The sequence below is a fragment of the Lygodium microphyllum genome, chromosome 26, assembly GCF_053477565.2.
Source record: "Lygodium microphyllum isolate KBCC chromosome 26, Lygodium_microphyllum_v1.1.10, whole genome shotgun sequence".
Taxonomy (NCBI): Eukaryota; Viridiplantae; Streptophyta; class Polypodiopsida; order Schizaeales; family Lygodiaceae; genus Lygodium; species Lygodium microphyllum.
In genome coordinates this window covers 106,003,605-106,020,165 of record NC_141160.1, presented here as the reverse complement: position 1 = coordinate 106,020,165, position 16,561 = coordinate 106,003,605, and the positions used below count along the sequence as shown (strand labels likewise).

The 16,561-nt window shown below is 44.4% G+C and overlaps 1 protein-coding gene across 2 annotated transcripts in view; it reads right to left on the bottom strand.

Annotated features, from left to right (window-relative positions):
- Positions 1 to 950: 950 nt before the first annotated feature.
- Positions 951 to 16,561, bottom strand: part of LOC148013642 (nuclear pore complex protein) — a 111,837-nt gene continuing 96,226 nt past the window's right edge. The window contains exons 21-25 of one of the 2 annotated variants that reach the window (XM_087668044.1): positions 16,313 to 16,515; positions 15,797 to 15,938; positions 2,283 to 2,440; positions 2,090 to 2,206; positions 951 to 2,009 (exon numbers count right to left, since the gene is read on the bottom strand). In XM_087668044.1, coding sequence (XP_087524170.1) covers positions 1,941 to 2,009; positions 2,090 to 2,206; positions 2,283 to 2,440; positions 15,797 to 15,938; positions 16,313 to 16,515 — 689 coding nt within the window. In that variant the 3' untranslated portion in view covers positions 951 to 1,940. The remainder of the gene's footprint in view (positions 2,010 to 2,089; positions 2,207 to 2,282; positions 2,441 to 15,796; positions 15,939 to 16,312; positions 16,516 to 16,561) is intronic. The other variant, XM_087668045.1, reaches the window with a different exon arrangement.

Here is a 16,561-nt window from a genome sequence, read left to right as displayed (position 1 = left end):
AATTAATTAATTTTTTTCTTTTACCCTAACTTTCATAGCAAGAGTTCATGCTAGGCTATCAAATAGATCAAGAAAACTTGAATACGACGTTGAAGCTCCAACTGGAGCTGAGCAAGCTGCGCACAAGACTCTAGCAAGCAAAGCTGGTCATGGACCAATAGAGCGCTTGTAGTGCTAACGTTGCATGCATAATGGAGCGCAAAGTGCAGAATGAGCAATAGGGGGCGAGCGCCTATAGAATGGTGAACAAGCCAAGGGCCACGCAAGTGACTCAATTAGACTTGGCGGATGACTTAAGGTCAAGAGAGACAACCCAAGAACTACAAGGGCGAACAAAGGGGCGTTGTCCACACTGGTTGTGAAACTAAAGATGTTGCGCAAGGAATTATCGCAGGGGATAGACTAGAGGGCAAATAAACTGACTGAGAAACTAAAGCAAAATGCCGAGAAGCTAGGGATTTGAGCTGAGGACAACTGAGAGATGGCAGCTCAACCGGGGATGGCCACAAGCTAAGTTGAATAGAGGGCAACTCTAATACCAAATGTGAGAGGTGAGTGCACACCGATCTAAGATCAAATGAGAGTACAATTGAGAGTGAAGAGTGTGTGTGAGTGTGATAGCATGATAGCCAACACAATAATCTAAGAGTGTAAAATACAAGTACAAAGTACAACCCTTAAACCTTAGGGTTGCGAGAGTGTGTTCACACCCGAAAGGTGTAAAACACAATAAGTATCCAAATTGTGCCCTAGTGTCCTACCGAGAATCACCGACACTCCTCTATGAGCGTAGGCGTGAGCCAAACCCAACAATATTCTCATGGTGGAATTCCTATTTCTTGCCAAAAAGAGGGAACTTTTAGTGCTCTTAACCAAGACCATCTTAACAAGTTTGTCAAATTGAGACTTTTATCAATAATACATATATAATATGCCATCCCATCAAAATTTTGTCGATAAAGAATTCTTCTAAATATTTAATTCTACCATCTAACAACATTGCTAAAGCCCCATGAAAAAAAAATATCATATGTTATTTTTGATATAGTGAAATGGAGCCTGAGCCACATAAGTGGCTTGCAACCGCTTTTACGAAAAATAGTCAGTGTTCATATGATTCAGGTTTTGAAGGAAAATAAGGGGAAATAGACTGATACATTCAGAGGAGAACAGTAAGTAACATGAGAGAAGTTTATCTTCCAGCTTAAGGCACATGACCCTTGACTCTCGAAGCGTCTGATAGACTCTTCAATTTTCTAGGGTGCAGAAGGCAACAAGGCCAAGCTCTTTTCCACAACAAAGAGCTCTATATAGGTGAGAGACTTGAAATAAAGGTCTCCCATTTTCTTTCTGAAATAAGACACACCTGAATGCTGACAAGGAGAGGCAACTCCCCTCCAGTATAATTCTGGAGAATGTGCAAGACTGCCAATGGCATTTTTCCAGTGTTCAAATAACTCACAAGCCAAATGAACAGAGCTTCATTACATTACCTCGTCTTTTGGTGATCCTACAGGGCCAACAAAGTATCCTGTATGTCACCATTATGCACAGAAACACCTTGTATGGGAGCAAGGGATGTTGCAGCTTTGATGTGTAAAATATAAAAAGCATCGCAAGGGCCCATTTTACTCTCAGTGAAGTGCAGTTTCCTGTGTCCAGCCTGTTCTAGTGATAGCAATTTACGAGTGAATACTGGATGCACCTCCAAATGGACCTTGCAAGAGGCCCACAACCCAAAATTGCTCCAGCAACTAGCATTTACGAAACATGAATCTTGCATCAGCTGGCTTGTTGACTCCCACATGGAAACCAGAAAACTCAAGAACCCTATGCAGAGCAAGCAATTTCAAGATGACCCTCCTTTCAGCCAAAGTCATCTATGACTTCCCATCATAGACAATTTGAGAAAACATCCCACAGAAAAGCGTGCGTCTGGCTCAATCACTGGACTCCTCTGCCAATTCCATAATTTGGAGAGTATATTCACGCTCCAACAGTAAAAACTCCTAAGCAAACGCAAATAAGCATAAGATTTACATTCACATAGATCGAGTGGTGCCTAGAGGATAAAAGGTTGTCGAGTTACCTGAAGCTGCCTGCAACTAAACAGCCTATGGACTTCATGTTCGGAGGATGCAATGAACTCCAGTGCATCCTCCTCTTCATGAACAAAAAACTCAGAGTCTACTAAAGAGACTGTCATCTGTACAGAAAAAGAAGCTTCATTAACCGTACGCAAAGTTCAAAATGTAACAATATGCAGATTATAATGAGTATACCTGCATGCACCGCAAAATAAGTTCCGGAAAACAGCAACGATGACATAGACCCTGGATTATGTATGCTGCAGGAGTGTATTTACCATCCTTATCAACAAACCATGCGTCAAGCTTAGATACGTCCAGAGAGAGTCCAACTTGAAAATGATCCAACTCGCCTGAAGAACAAGAACAAACACACATTATCCACTATTGGCAGCACAGCTGGCAGAGGTGGTCATATATAGCCCCGTATCAGATGGCTAAAAAAGATGCCACAGTTTAGTCTGCAATTAGCATGGCGTTCTTCTTGACAGCATGATTATAGATAAGAAGAATACATAAGAAATTACAGACATCAAGAGATTGAAGATCTGAAAATGCCAGATAACTTTGTCAGCAGGGCCCCTCCTCAAAGGAAAGAGGGCTCTCCATAGTCAAGATTTCATGCGGCAAAACAATACATCATTCCTACATGTCTAGAAAAACAGTGTCTGAGCACCAATATCTGCCATCAAGGGACAATATCATAATAAATGATAAGCCATTTTTCCAAATTCAAGCATAATAACTCTGACATAATTAGCTCTTCTAGGTAATTGAGTATTCTGCACCTTTTCTGGTGGCAGTCATGGTTAGTGTTACGTATGAAAGGTATAGCAAAACCATTCAGCTTTTGGCAAATTTGTCCATCTGTCTGTGAATAACCTATCAACACAATTAAAAATGTTATCAACATCTAAAGCAAAGAAAAGACAAAGACGAACATTCCTCGAGGGTGGTGATGTAGGTCATAGGCGAGGATTGCTTTTATGGCAGACTACTTGCATGGTCTTGGTTGGCATGATATACCGAGAGGTGGCTGCTCGCAGCTCCATACATGGATATTGTTCGCTCCACCCCTGTTGTGCCCACTTCATGATCCCCTTCTTTTGCTCTTGTAGCATGTGTTTTCATAGCCTTTTGGCTTTATGAGTGTTTGCTACCTATCTTTGATCGTGCTTGGCTGGCCAAAAGGCCTGATGTAAATCCTTCAATACATTAATTCAAACTTCTCCACAGAAAAAAGGGGTGGTGAGGACGATAATTCAAATCACTTGACCCATATCTTCAGGACATGCTCGCAAGTCACTTCTCTGCCAATGACTTTTAATCTATATGTCATCCTCTCAATAGACGAGAAGTGGAGTAGAGAAGGGGAGTTAACAGCACACACACAAAGAAGCATGCAAGAGTACCTTCACTACAACAAATCACAAGAATGAGAGTACAAGGTAAACCCTAAGGTTATATAGGCCTACACATTGAAGTGTGTTCACACAAGGAAAAAACCCTTCCAATGCAAGAGGATAAAAAGTGCCCATGGATAGGGTGCATTCACACCAAAATGACTTAGAAGAAAACACAAGGTGCATTTGACAAACCCCCCTAGAGTGAATGATGTGAACAAAAACAAGGATGTCACTGATCAATCCCCATATGTACACTATGTTGTCCTATGTAGGCACAAAGACCAAATCAATCTCCCTGCATGCAATCTCTCTTTGGCATAGAGATAATGCACCTCAATGTGCTTTGTTCATGTATGAAATATTGGGTTTCGTGCAACTGCCAATGTGCTCTAACTATCAGTGTAGATACATGTAGTTGACGGAAGTGCAATTTAAAAGTCATGCATGAGGCATCTAAGCCAAACACACAACTCCAGCTATAAAAGCTGCCATGTATTCGACTTCACAACTCAAAGTGGACACCCTAGATTGCTTCTTGATAAGCCAAGAGATGCAAGCATCACCAAGTAAGAAACAATTTTCAAGTATCAAAAGGCTGCAATAACTATCCAATGTACTTGGACTGCCTCAAGACAAAACCCCCCTCAACAGTATCATACTCGATACCAAGATAGTAGCGCAGGTGGCCCAGATCTGTCATAGCAAATGCTTGCTGCAAATCAGTCTTAAGCACTGAAATTCACTATTCATCATTCCCAATCAAGAGCACATCAATCAACATGAGGAGAGCATACCCCTCCTATTTAATGTAGTCCTCTCAGTCAAGGTGTTTTGAGAGTCTAAACCAATCAAGTAAGAATGAAGCTCCTTGTCCCATGCTTGTGGTGCTTCTTGAGCCCATACAAGGCTTTCTGCAAACAGCAAACTTTATTCTCCATACCCTCCTTTACAAACCCTAGTGGTTGGCTAACATAATCTTCCTCATTCAAGTCAACACATAAGATAGTAGTCTTAATTTCAAGCTAATGTACATTCCAACTATGATGTGCAACCGATGCAATGACTATACGGATGGTCGTCGTATGTGATGTGGGTGCAAAGGTCTCATCATAGTCAATGCCCTATCTCTAAGCTTAGTCCCTTTGCCACAAGTCTAGCTTTGTAGCAATCAATGCTACTATCTACATGACATTTAAGCTTAAAACCCCACTTAGTACCAACAACACACTTGCCTTCAAGCAAGTCACATAACTTCCAAGTATTGTTATCTTCAATGCCCCACAACTCTAATTGCATAGCATCCAATCAATGTGTATCCTCCAAAGCATCCTTGACACAAAGAGGCTCTTCACCACAAGCAGTGGCCAATAAAGCACAATATGTTAAGTTTATTGATGCCTAACAACAGCTGCTTCCGTATGTCCAAGAAGAGCGTAAGCCTATCTATTGTCTCGTAAGCTATCCAATAGCCATCTACGCATTGTCTTTGCTTCTCAGATAGCAGCCTTCCTTGCAGTCTCTGCACCATCATGATATGCTGCCTCAACTGAGGGAAAATCAAGTTGAAAATAAACAGGGGTAGGTTGCTGAATTTTCTGCAATAGTGCATGAGATTTAGTGGGTGTATGCTCAACGATCTCTGGCAATGATCTGAATAGTGGCATAAGCGAATCAAACACACCTTTTGGGCCAACAATTGATTTTTGTAGTCATGCAATGGCATTTCTGAATTTTCTGCAAAGACAACATCTCTATTGATAGTACAACCAATAGCCTTTGCTCTCAAGACTATACCCAATAAAAATGCATTTAATCACTTTCTCCTACAACTTGTGTCTCTTTTGAAACAGAACATGAGTGTAGACAAGACGTCCAAAAATACGCATTGCACAACCATTGGCTTTCTACCATTCCATCCCTCCTAAGGTGTGAGAGTCCTTAACGCCCAAGTAGGTGAATGATACAGCACATAGCAAGTTGTATGAACTGCATCCGACGAAAACTTATCTGGCATTTGTGGCAATGTATAAGGCGTAGTGCACTAATGATAATTACCTTAGAAGAAAGAAATGCTACAATTTCCATGGAGCATGGAGCCACTCCAGCTTTCAACCATGGAAAAAAAATATTGAAAGCATGAGAATACCTCTAACTTGGCCTTCAAGCCAACCATCAAAGTGTGACGTGTGTAGTCGTCAATGAAGATAACAAAGTAGACGCATCCACTAAGAGAGGGAGTGTGCATAAGACCACATACATCACTATCCACAACCCGCAATTTCCATGTGGTACCTACTCTCTAGCCTTGGGAAAGCTAAATCTAAAAGTAGACACATCCACTAAGAGAGGTAGTGTACATAGGACCACATTTATCACTATCCACAAGCTACAATTTCCATTCGGCACCTACACACGATCCTTAGGAAAGTTGAATTTATGCATTTAACCAAGCAAACACTCCTCACATAAGTGCCCAAGCCGAGCATGCCATAACTCAACAGCAAATAAGGCAAAAGCATCCACAACCATAGCATCACAACAATGCTTCCTATCATAAACATCAAGTTCAGCAAAAAGTACCATTGGTGACTATCACATCATCATAATGCATGTCCTTAAGGATTCACACATTGTGGCCCAACAAAGCAAACTTCAAAGCCACTAGTAGCAATGATTAACACTGATAACACGTTCTTTTAAATGGCAGGTACATACAAAACCTCCTTTAAGGTGACAACATCCCCATATCACATTACCAATGTTGCTCAATGTCCTCGGCTAAAAGGCCTACATCATGTATGGTGGGGTCATAAAAACAAGACATTGCAAAAGCATAGAAATTGAAAGTTTCTACAAGATGACCCACCTTATTCTTCCCACTACTAGAAGAACTAGATGTGGTCGTTGTAACAACCGCTCATTCTTGATCTAAAAAAGAGATACAAGCTTATCCAAGCACTTCTCACAATCCAACATGAATGGATATGCAAAATAATGAGTCTCTTGATTTAAAAGCCAATTGAAGAGTATACTTAAGCATCATGCATATCCCAACATACCAGCAATGGAAGAAATAGCAATACTAACTTCTAAAGATTGAAGAGCAATTCAAGAGTATACTCGAGAATCATGCATATCCCAACGCACCTAATAAGCAATGGAAGAAATAGCAATAGTAACTCCTAAAGAGCTATATGTGGCCGTGAAACCACCTAAAGTAGAAGCACTAGGACCAACAAGTGCATTAGGGCTTGCTAGCCGTACATCTGAACCCATGACAATTCCCAAAAAGCCTTTTGCAACCAATATATTCTTCATCATGTACGACCAAGTGGACTACCATCAACCTTGTTGTCAGCAAAAAGCATCCCAAACAACTCATTCTGACTGTGTCATCTTTGCACACACTCAATGCACAAAATACAGCTGAGGAAACTACTCAAATTTATCTGAAAATAGATAAGGGAGTTGTTGCCCCAACATTTGTGTGCAAAAAAAATAGCTGAAAAGTAAAATGAGATGAGAGAACTTACAACTAATGGAAACATCGATTAGATGTTGTTTGGGCATTTATACACAAAAATATCAGGGCAGCAAGCTGAAATTTCTCAAAATGAGAGTTGACTCGAGCAATTTGGACAAACACTTCCAAATCTTGCACGCGGTTAGATAGTGCTGAATTTGCACAAATATCGATGAAGATCCATGTAGTGGAAGGTGAATCCCACAAAAGCCCCAATTTTTATGATGGAAACTTCAAGAAAGTGCATAAATTAGGCATGTCGGTCAAAATCCCCAAATTTCCAAGCATTGGGTATGTGAGAGTGAAATTTTCTTTGGAATCCACGATGAGACTAGCAAGGTGGCCCAAAAATTGTGAAAAAAAATTTAAACCCCCAAATTCAAGAATAAGGGTTTCTGCACTTTTGGGGTTTCCCAAAATTTCTCTACAGCTGAAAATGGCAAAGATGGGCAAACACAAGCCAGATAAATGAGAAATTGCACAAATTTCACAAAACCCCCAAATTCGAAAATTAGGGTTTCTGCGTTTTTTTAAAGAACTACAAAAAATGGCAAGCAGGGCTAAGGAGATAATGGGCAAGGTTGAGGGAGGTGCACACAAGGCTAAGAGAAGCTGTGTGGGACTTCGTGTGAAACTAGGTGCAAGCTACGAAGTGAGAAGGGTGGCGTGCAACTTGCCCAATGAGAAAGCTCAATGGCAGTGAGAAGGGTGGCGTGCAACTTGGATACATTCTAAGAGCAACAATACCAAAGAAAAATATATTTCTAGGTAATGACTAAGCCACATGGCATATTTGATCATTTGCATCATTAGAGTTTCATGGAGTTTCCCTTTCTTCACTTCCTGTGGTGGCCAAACAAGATATTTGCCACAAGTAGGGGTAAAGGAAAATGCGAAAAGGAAGATCATTGAGGTATCTACATTAGCAAGTGCAGGAAGCTCATTAGAAGCAGCTACATAGTAAACTGCACAAGAGCCCAAGACCAAAGTCGGGGAGTGCACATAGTGGATAAGATACAAAGGACAATCGTGATGACCAAACTACACAATACAAGGGCACAAGAGACCAAATGTTCCAAACACCCAAAGAAAGGGTATTAATACATAGTACAAGGGAGTTTTGAAAACAAGGAAAATGGAAACAGCAAAAAGGAGGATTTAGGAGTTTTAATCAATTTTGGAAACCATGGGAGGAGTTTTAGATTTTAGCATTAAATCCATATATAGGTATTATAATATATCGATGCACATAACACCACGTAGTCCAATTTTACACAAAACTCCAAGCCTTCATGTCACGTGAACTTGTCTTCATCTTGTCTCCATCTCTTTTTTTTTTTGGCAAGTAAAATGTGGCTAATTATATTACTCAAAAGGCTCAATACAACGAAGTGCACATGCTCAACAAACTAGCTAGAGCTGATGCAAATCACAAATCCATCATGTATACAAGCCTCTCAAGGCAGTTTGGGGCAGATGAGGGCAAGAAGCAATGGAGGGGGGATGTGTCGCCATCAGGGGCTGCTAACCTGCATCATAAAGAACAGATCATGGCCCCCCCAAGTGCACAGAAAGTGAAGACGGAGTTCCTGACGAGCTCGAGACTCACCTTGCACCTGGTCCCACCAGCCGCAGAGGGAGTGGATGATGGAGGTCCAAAGCTCTGCCAAAGTCGCATATACTCAAAGGCACTCCCTGCCAAAAACCACCTAACAACGTGTCTTCCAAATGTGCCATCCTATAAGACTTCCTATGATCTCCCATACCTCTAAGCACTCTGTTGTGGACTCCAATACTTGGCGGATGGATAAAGCCTCCAAGCCGACCACTGCACAAGACCCAACCTCGACGAGAAAAATCGTGTCCTGCATCCCTGTCTCATACAAAAGGTTCTTGCATCCCTGCCTCATAAAAAATGTGACGGCCCAAGCTAACTACTTACCAACAAAAAGCCCCCCACGAGATACATCCAAGGCTGGGTACCACACAACGGAGAATATGGTAGGCTCCTCTCCACAGGAGCTGTGCCACCTCACAAGACCAAAGGCAGTGCTTTGGAGTTTCCAAATGCTGCTATAGGCAGCACTTACAACCTCCATCTTACTACATCTAGGACAACAACCTCCCAACAGCCAGACCCCCATGTGCCACAAGCCCAAGGAAATATGACAACCTTCTCAACCTCCAACTGTCCCACAGGTGACACCAGAATGTCCAACGGAAGGTATCTGTGATGCTATGCTCCACCCAATATCTGCTACTTGAAGATGCCCAATCCATTTCTTCCTGCATCAGTACATGTCTACCAATCCTGGTTATATACTCCAAGAATCTCATAGGCATCTTGGCAACCGCAGTGGTCGGCCATAGCCACTCTCTAGGATTCCACTCCAACTCATCAAGGGGCCTGCTCTCCCATATCCAAAGGCGCCACTCCCGAAGCTCCTCTCAAGGTACATAAGGGTCCACTCGCCAAGTCTTCCCCTGGAATCTGACCATACGAATCCTCCTCCATGAAAGGACAGCAATCTCCTCATCCTGCTAGGCTCTGTCAAGAGCCAAACGCCCCCCATCGTGCACAGTAAAGATGGTCCTGCAGGAGGCACCACCCACTCTACCTGCCACCTGTAAAGGGATACCTGTCGGTGAGAATCTAGCAGCCCACACCTCCCCAAGCTCCATCAGCTCTCGGATCGAGGGATCTAGCCACTCCTGAGGGATCGTTGAGTCAATCTCCCTCCTCCTTAGCTCACTTCCTCGTTGATATCCCGATGCCTGCTGCAACACCTAATCTACCATCTTATACACCTCCCTCCACGTCCTGATACGAGCACGGCTAGTATCTGTATCCCATCCCGATCTCTGACCTAGGGGTTCCAGACCACCGGCTGGCGGTCTATCTCCTCCTGGCATCCTAGGGACCTCTGAACTAGGGCCTTGCGAAGGCTCTGCCACACTCGAAGTAAATTGCACAGGAAGGAAGATCTAGGTGGCGTGATCTAGGCAATCGTGAAGATCCATCTCAAGGATAGTCTCCAACCCCCACCAAGCCGCGGTTTGCACTCCTAGAGACCCTCCTGCAAAAGGACCTTCTAGGTCTGTCCACGTGGCCAGCCCAAAGAAAATTACGCACTAGGCGGCGAAGCTAAACCACACAAGACATGGAGAAATACCAACAAGAGGCAATGTACCAAGCCCTCGCTAGGAGAACCTGGTTGACCACCAAGGCTCAGCCCGCTAAAGAAAGGCAGACAATGCTCCACTAGGTCAACTTCCGCCTTATAGAGTCAAGAACCGGAAAAAATTGTTGGGCAAGAGTGATGTCAAGCCCCACCTGGAACCCCAGATATCGGACGGTGGTCTGTTCCCTGCACACCCATCTGAACCCCAGACGGACACCCCACTCCGTGCTAGAGTCCAAATCTGTAAGAAAACCAACCGACTTTCACCAGTTGATTTTCGCTCCAAATGCAGTGCAAAATACCTCCAAAGCTAGTCTCACTCTCTCCAGCATCAGCTCATCATCCTCTACATAAAGAGTGGTATCATTTGCATACTCTGAGTCCAGCAGCTCAATCTCCTTCCTCACCGAAAGTCGCAAGCCACATAGCCCGCTCACTCGTGAGCAGAGGAAATAGGATATCGCCTTCGCAAAGAGTAGGAACAGATATGGGGCAAGAGGGCAGCCTTGCCGGACAGATCTCTCTATCCGAAACTCCTCCCCCCTCTTGTCACCAATGAGAACCCTGCTAGTAACCGATCTATAAAGTGCCGAAACCTCGCAAATCCATGTCTGGGGAAAACCCAACCTCGCCATGGTGCCCTCTAAGAAGTCCCAATCAACCCTGTCATAGGCCTTCTCGAAGTCTAGAAGAAGTACTGCTAATCCCTCACCATTGTACTGAGCCCACTCGGTCACCTCGAAAAAAGTGAAGACATTGTCTAGGATGCTCCTATCATGGACAAAACCTGTTCGGGTTTCACGAATGATGTCTAGAAGCACGGGGCAAAGTCTACTCCCCATCATCTTGGCCAGGGCCTTATAGGCCACTGACAACAAGGTGATCGGTCTCCACTGGGATAGCTCCAACTAATCTCCCCCTTTGGGGAGGAGACTAACAAGACCTACCGATAAAATCCTTGGCATCCGTTCTGAGCCAAAAATCTCCTTAGAGGCCAGTAGTAGGGGTCCTTCACCACCTCCCACTAGGTAGTAAAGAAGGCCTTAGAAAGACCATCCTCTCCTGGGCATTTCTACCCATTGTGTGCATTGAAGGCCTCAGCTAGCTCCTTCTCTATGAGGGGTCTAAGAGGGAGCATCCCATCTCCTCTATGACCAAGGAGCTACCTCCTGTTGAAAAAGCGGTCTACAGAAGTCAGTGGCAATCTCCAATACCTCATCTGGGCTAGAGCAAATCCTCTCGTACTAATTACAGAGGCTGGGAATCTGGTCTCCTGAGGTCCGAGGCTGATGCACCTGAAAAAATTCCATACACATCGTGCCCCTCTTCCGCGCCCAAAAGGTTACTGAGATACAAAAGGAGAACTTAGAGTGCCTGTCCTCAAGGCCGGTGAGGACTGCACGTGTGCATACCTCCTGCACGTGGAGAGTGGGATCTCCTAGTGCCTCCTGGAGTAGTCTCTGCGTGGTAGCTAGGTCTGGCCGGAGTGCTCTCTCCTCCTCCCAACTCTGCTGCATGGCCTATAGGGCTACCTCCTGGCAGATCCTGCTCGACTCGACTAAGGCCTCTGCAACCTTCTTTGCGATCCGATCCCCCTGGCCCACTCCCTAGTCAAGACTCTAGTCAAGAGCTGCTCAATCTGCCTCCTCACATCTCCTCCCTCCTGTAGATGGAGTCTAGGATTCGACAAGATCACGTGCCATGGGTTGAAGCAAGAGCATCCATAGTAAGGAGAACCGGGTCGTGATCAAACAAAGTGGTGCCGGTCAACTGCCCTACCTGGCCTGCGTGAGAGCACCCCCACTCTCCCACATAGAACCTGTCCAGTCACTCCAGAAGAGCTCTATCTAGCCGCCTGTATCCCCAAGAGAAGTCCAACGACCTCTCTCTCTCGTGAAAAGCTAGGTCCCGCCAAGTATCACGTGCTCCTACTGCGAAGAGAAAGACCTCCCATGCCTCCTACTCCTCCCCTGCCATACCTTGGTAATCTCTGCCTCTACCCTACTAGTCCTCTAAGGCCTCTAGGTTGTTGAAGTCTCCTCCAATAATCCGAGAGTCCACCTCTGGAAGTCCTGCGATCTCCACCCAGAACCTGCTGTGTGCCCTAACCTCAGTAGAAGCATAAACATTGAGGACTCCAAGGCACGAGTCCCCTATATCCAGTCTGATCCATAGGACTCTCCCTGCCACGATCGTCTTTTGGTCTCGTGCACAGGTGGTGAGGCTCGGGCCAATAGAGGTGCATACGCCTCCACTCCTATCGTGGGCACCGATGGAGTACTCCCAATAGGGGGTGTGAGCTGCTTGGAATTACCTTCACTACCCGATGGGCCTGGGAGGGGGTGAGCTTGTGCTCCTGAAGAAGTAAGATGTCAATCCATGCGACAAGAGCAGGCTGCAGCTCCTGCCAAACAATTAATTTCCTAGAACCACGTGCCCCACTGTAGTGGAGGATATTCACGTTCCAAGATGCTAGGTGTAGACTAATGGGGAAACCTATGACTAGCTGAACGAGCATCTATTAGGTATGGAAGCTGCTGATGAAGATGAAGAGCTATGGGGCATGCGAATGCGCTTAGCCACAGGCTTGGAGGGTGAACTTCATTCCCCCATGGTGGCTCTCGGGCAGACCATGGGGGTGATAGATGCTCTAGAAAGTACCACCGAGGCGTCTATTAGCCACGCTGAGAGGCATGACTCTGTACACTAGTAGAAGCAGGTAGCCTGTGCGAGGGTCCACTCGATCACATCCATCGGTGAACTCCATTGTGGAGGGGCTCGAAAAATAATGCTCAGATGTGGGACCTCGGCTCCAACCCACCAGTTAATGTCCATCATGCACCCTAGCCACTGTTGGGAAAAAAGTGCTAGTCCTCCTCCCATCCACTGGGAGATGTGGTCTGCAACTTGGCCCCTCACCTCCTCCTCTATTTGTGTCATCATCCAATCTCCTAAATGAGAGGTTTGAAAGAAGAAAACATAGTTTGGTCCATCCAATGGTGCTAGTAAATGGACCTTGCCGCTCCTTGACTTGCGGACCACGAAGATCCCCATCTCCAAAGGTAGTGGAAACTCTCCACGCTCCGCAACTCTCAAATAAGATCACGGACCACTGTGGAAAAACTCCTGGGGGAGCAATTGCGCATGTCGAGCGAAGGTGTGATGGGCAGCTGGACCAAATGAGCTGGTGGCTGTGTGTGTGTGAATGTTTTTTTTTTTTTTTTTTTTTTTTTTTGGGGGGGGGGGGGGGGGCGGCGGGGGGCTGGGTGGTGGTGGTGGGTTGTTGTGTGTGGGAAAAGAGGACGAGTAAGGGGTGGTGGGGTGATCGGACGTATGAGGTTCCCAGTCGCATTGCAGGAGTATCGTGTTTTGCGGATGGCAGAGAAGAGCATTTGCTCAATCGATGAAGGGCTCCCAGCGATGGTCTCATAGCAGCAGAGATGAGCCAAGCATTTAGCACAGGACAGGCAGAGAAGAAGCGCAATCTCACGAATGTCAGCCAGTCGAAGTGCACCGGCGACCGTTCACTTTTCCTTCTCTCTGCAGATCCTGCAAATGTCAGGCGACCAGCTAGGAAGCCTGTGTAGGCAGGAAACGCAAGTGCAGCAGCTTGATGACGACCAACAGCAGTGGAACACAGAACAGATGTGGAAGGCCTGAGGAAGATATTGAGGATGCTCGGCGGCCTTTGGACTGCAGTACATGCAGCTGTCAAGAGGCTGAGGTGGTGAAGATGATGCCAATGTCGAAGTGGCTCTCCAAACCAGGTCACCAGTCTGGGAAGACCACGTAACAGCAAGAGCAGCACTTGGGAAGACTCCATGAACTGAAATATCCTGTGGGAAGGGGTGCAGACACTAGTAGAAGGTGAGGGTGAGAAGGTAGCTGGCTGAAATGTGGAGGACTGTCTCCATCTCTTATATCATAAGAAATATGACAAGTTGAGGGTTCCAAGCCTTTGTGTCACTATTTAGCAGCTAAAGGGTCCAAGTCTTTGTGTCACTATTTAGCAGCTAAAGGGTGCTAGCAAGAGTTGAAAGTTAGTACTAACTTCTTAGTTATGCATATCTTTGTGTGATTGCTTCCATCCTCTCACTATAAACGGCCTTGATGAAGAGAAATACACATGTGAATGCATGCTCAGTTGTGTGTAGGGAGACACTTGCTGAAGCATCAGGATAGCATGGCAACCTGATCTAGAACAATTCTGGGGTTACAAACAGCAAGAAACCCTAAAAACAATGTCATTGAAAGTTGTTGGTGGAGTAATTAGGATTTCAATCACCAGAAAAAACCTAAACGGGAGGAGCTTGCTGTTACAGCACTTTCTTGGAATTAGAATGAAGGTGTCTCTCTCTTCTACTGCCCTTCCTCATCTCAGAAAATCTCAAGATATTCAGCTCTATTTTGCTAAATTCATACCTAATTACTCCTATAATTAGGGTACATAAGCTCTATTTACACTCTTAAAAAAATCAAAAAGAACTCTACTGCCCTGTGTTCCACTTTAAATGCAGCTCTGTCCTTGACAATTTTATCCACACTTTTACTCAAAGGACAATTCAAAAATTGTCCTTCCTCTCACTAACTCTCTCTATACATCAACTTGAAACTCTAGTAACGCTTGTTCTCTTGCATTTGCTCACTTGCTTTCGCATCTCTCAGCACCACTACTCTCCATCATTGTGGCTTCTGCTAACAAACCTCCACTTGTGGCCCATGTTATCATTGAACCCCGATGCATGGAGGATGTCTATATAGCTTCTCCCACTCCTAAGCACACACATTGGGTATCATCCCAAGCACTCTTCCTTCTTCATGTTAGATGTGGACATGTCACTTGAGGCAACTCTACAAGCACAAACAAAGAAATGCAATAGCAACTCACTGAGCTTCACATTCCCAACCTTCTATTTGTGCTTGCAGACGTGCATGATGCTTCCCCAATTGCAACTGGATCCCTTCGAAGGGGAGAAGGAATGTGATGTTAATACTACAAATTAGTTTATATTAACCGCATGGTTGAAGGTTTCGCTGACTGCAACATGAAAGGTCAATATCCTTTCCAAAGGATGATTTCCAGACATCTAAGCTATCCCTTTGCTCAGCTGAATGTCAAGTTGTACAGTAAACAAATTCTCATACTAGAAATCTCAATACTGATGATCGCACCTTAGCCTCACAATCTTCAATTCAAGCTATGACTGTCTTTATCAGACTTGAGTATGCCGGAAGAATGTTACTAATCAATAGTCATGGGGGGGCTGGTCCATTGCATCGCACGACAATCATTGTAGCTCTTCACATTAGGCTTCTTGCACAAGCACATGATCATCAATACGGCCTTTATTTTTCAACACTTGCTCCTTGTCCGTTTACTATATTTCAATTTTCTCATGCCTTAACAATGATAGTCTGAAGGTTATTAAGACAAGATTTATGCATGGTATCAAGGGATGGCTGTACATTTCCTCCATTTATGTTAATTGCCACTACAAATTGCTCTCCATCTAACAGTCTTCAAGTTTTTCCACCAAAGTATACTTTTCTATTTGAAAATCAAGTTGAAATACATGATTATAGTACGAATCCTACTACCTTTTATAGCTGTTGCCATTACAGCTGCCAGCAAACCACCATCTACACTTGAACAAAAATTGATTCCATCCCCCTTTTCAGGCAAGCACCGCAAATGCACATTGATACAGTAGTCGTTAACTCCATTGACAGATGCCTCCACCTAGTTTTCAAAAAGCAGCATACAAAGATTGTAAAATAAGCACTAAAAAGTGTGTACACCTACTCTTAAAAATCATGATTCAAGCTGTGTAGACAAAAGCTAAACCAGTGATTCTATACATGGACTAGACAGCAGTTTCTCACTTCCAAAGTCCTTAAGAAACATGATTCAAGCACTGCAAATTAACATAAAACACTGATTCTACAACTCAACCAAATAGCAGTTTCTCACTTCAAAAGTTCTCGCTTGCAGCTTGCTTTTCTCAGTATAAGACCACAAGTTTGACAAATCACAAGTTGCTCATGACGTCTTTTCTAACATTAACCATTTGATTTATTGAGCCCAGTAAGATGAGAGGATATATGTTTCTGTACCATAAGTTGACGGTGTATCATTACATCCTCCCCCACACAGGAATAAAGAGCACTTCTCAGAGCAGTACAGATAGTTGCATCTGGAATCAAACATTTTCCAGAGGGAGACACCAATGATGCAACAGCATGAAGTTCAATCCATTGAATACAAAGTAGATCATCAACCACTACATCTGGTGCTGTTACCCAGGCGTAACCTTTCCCTGAGAATAAATAACACGAAGAAATCAGAAGATTCAATGCAAAATG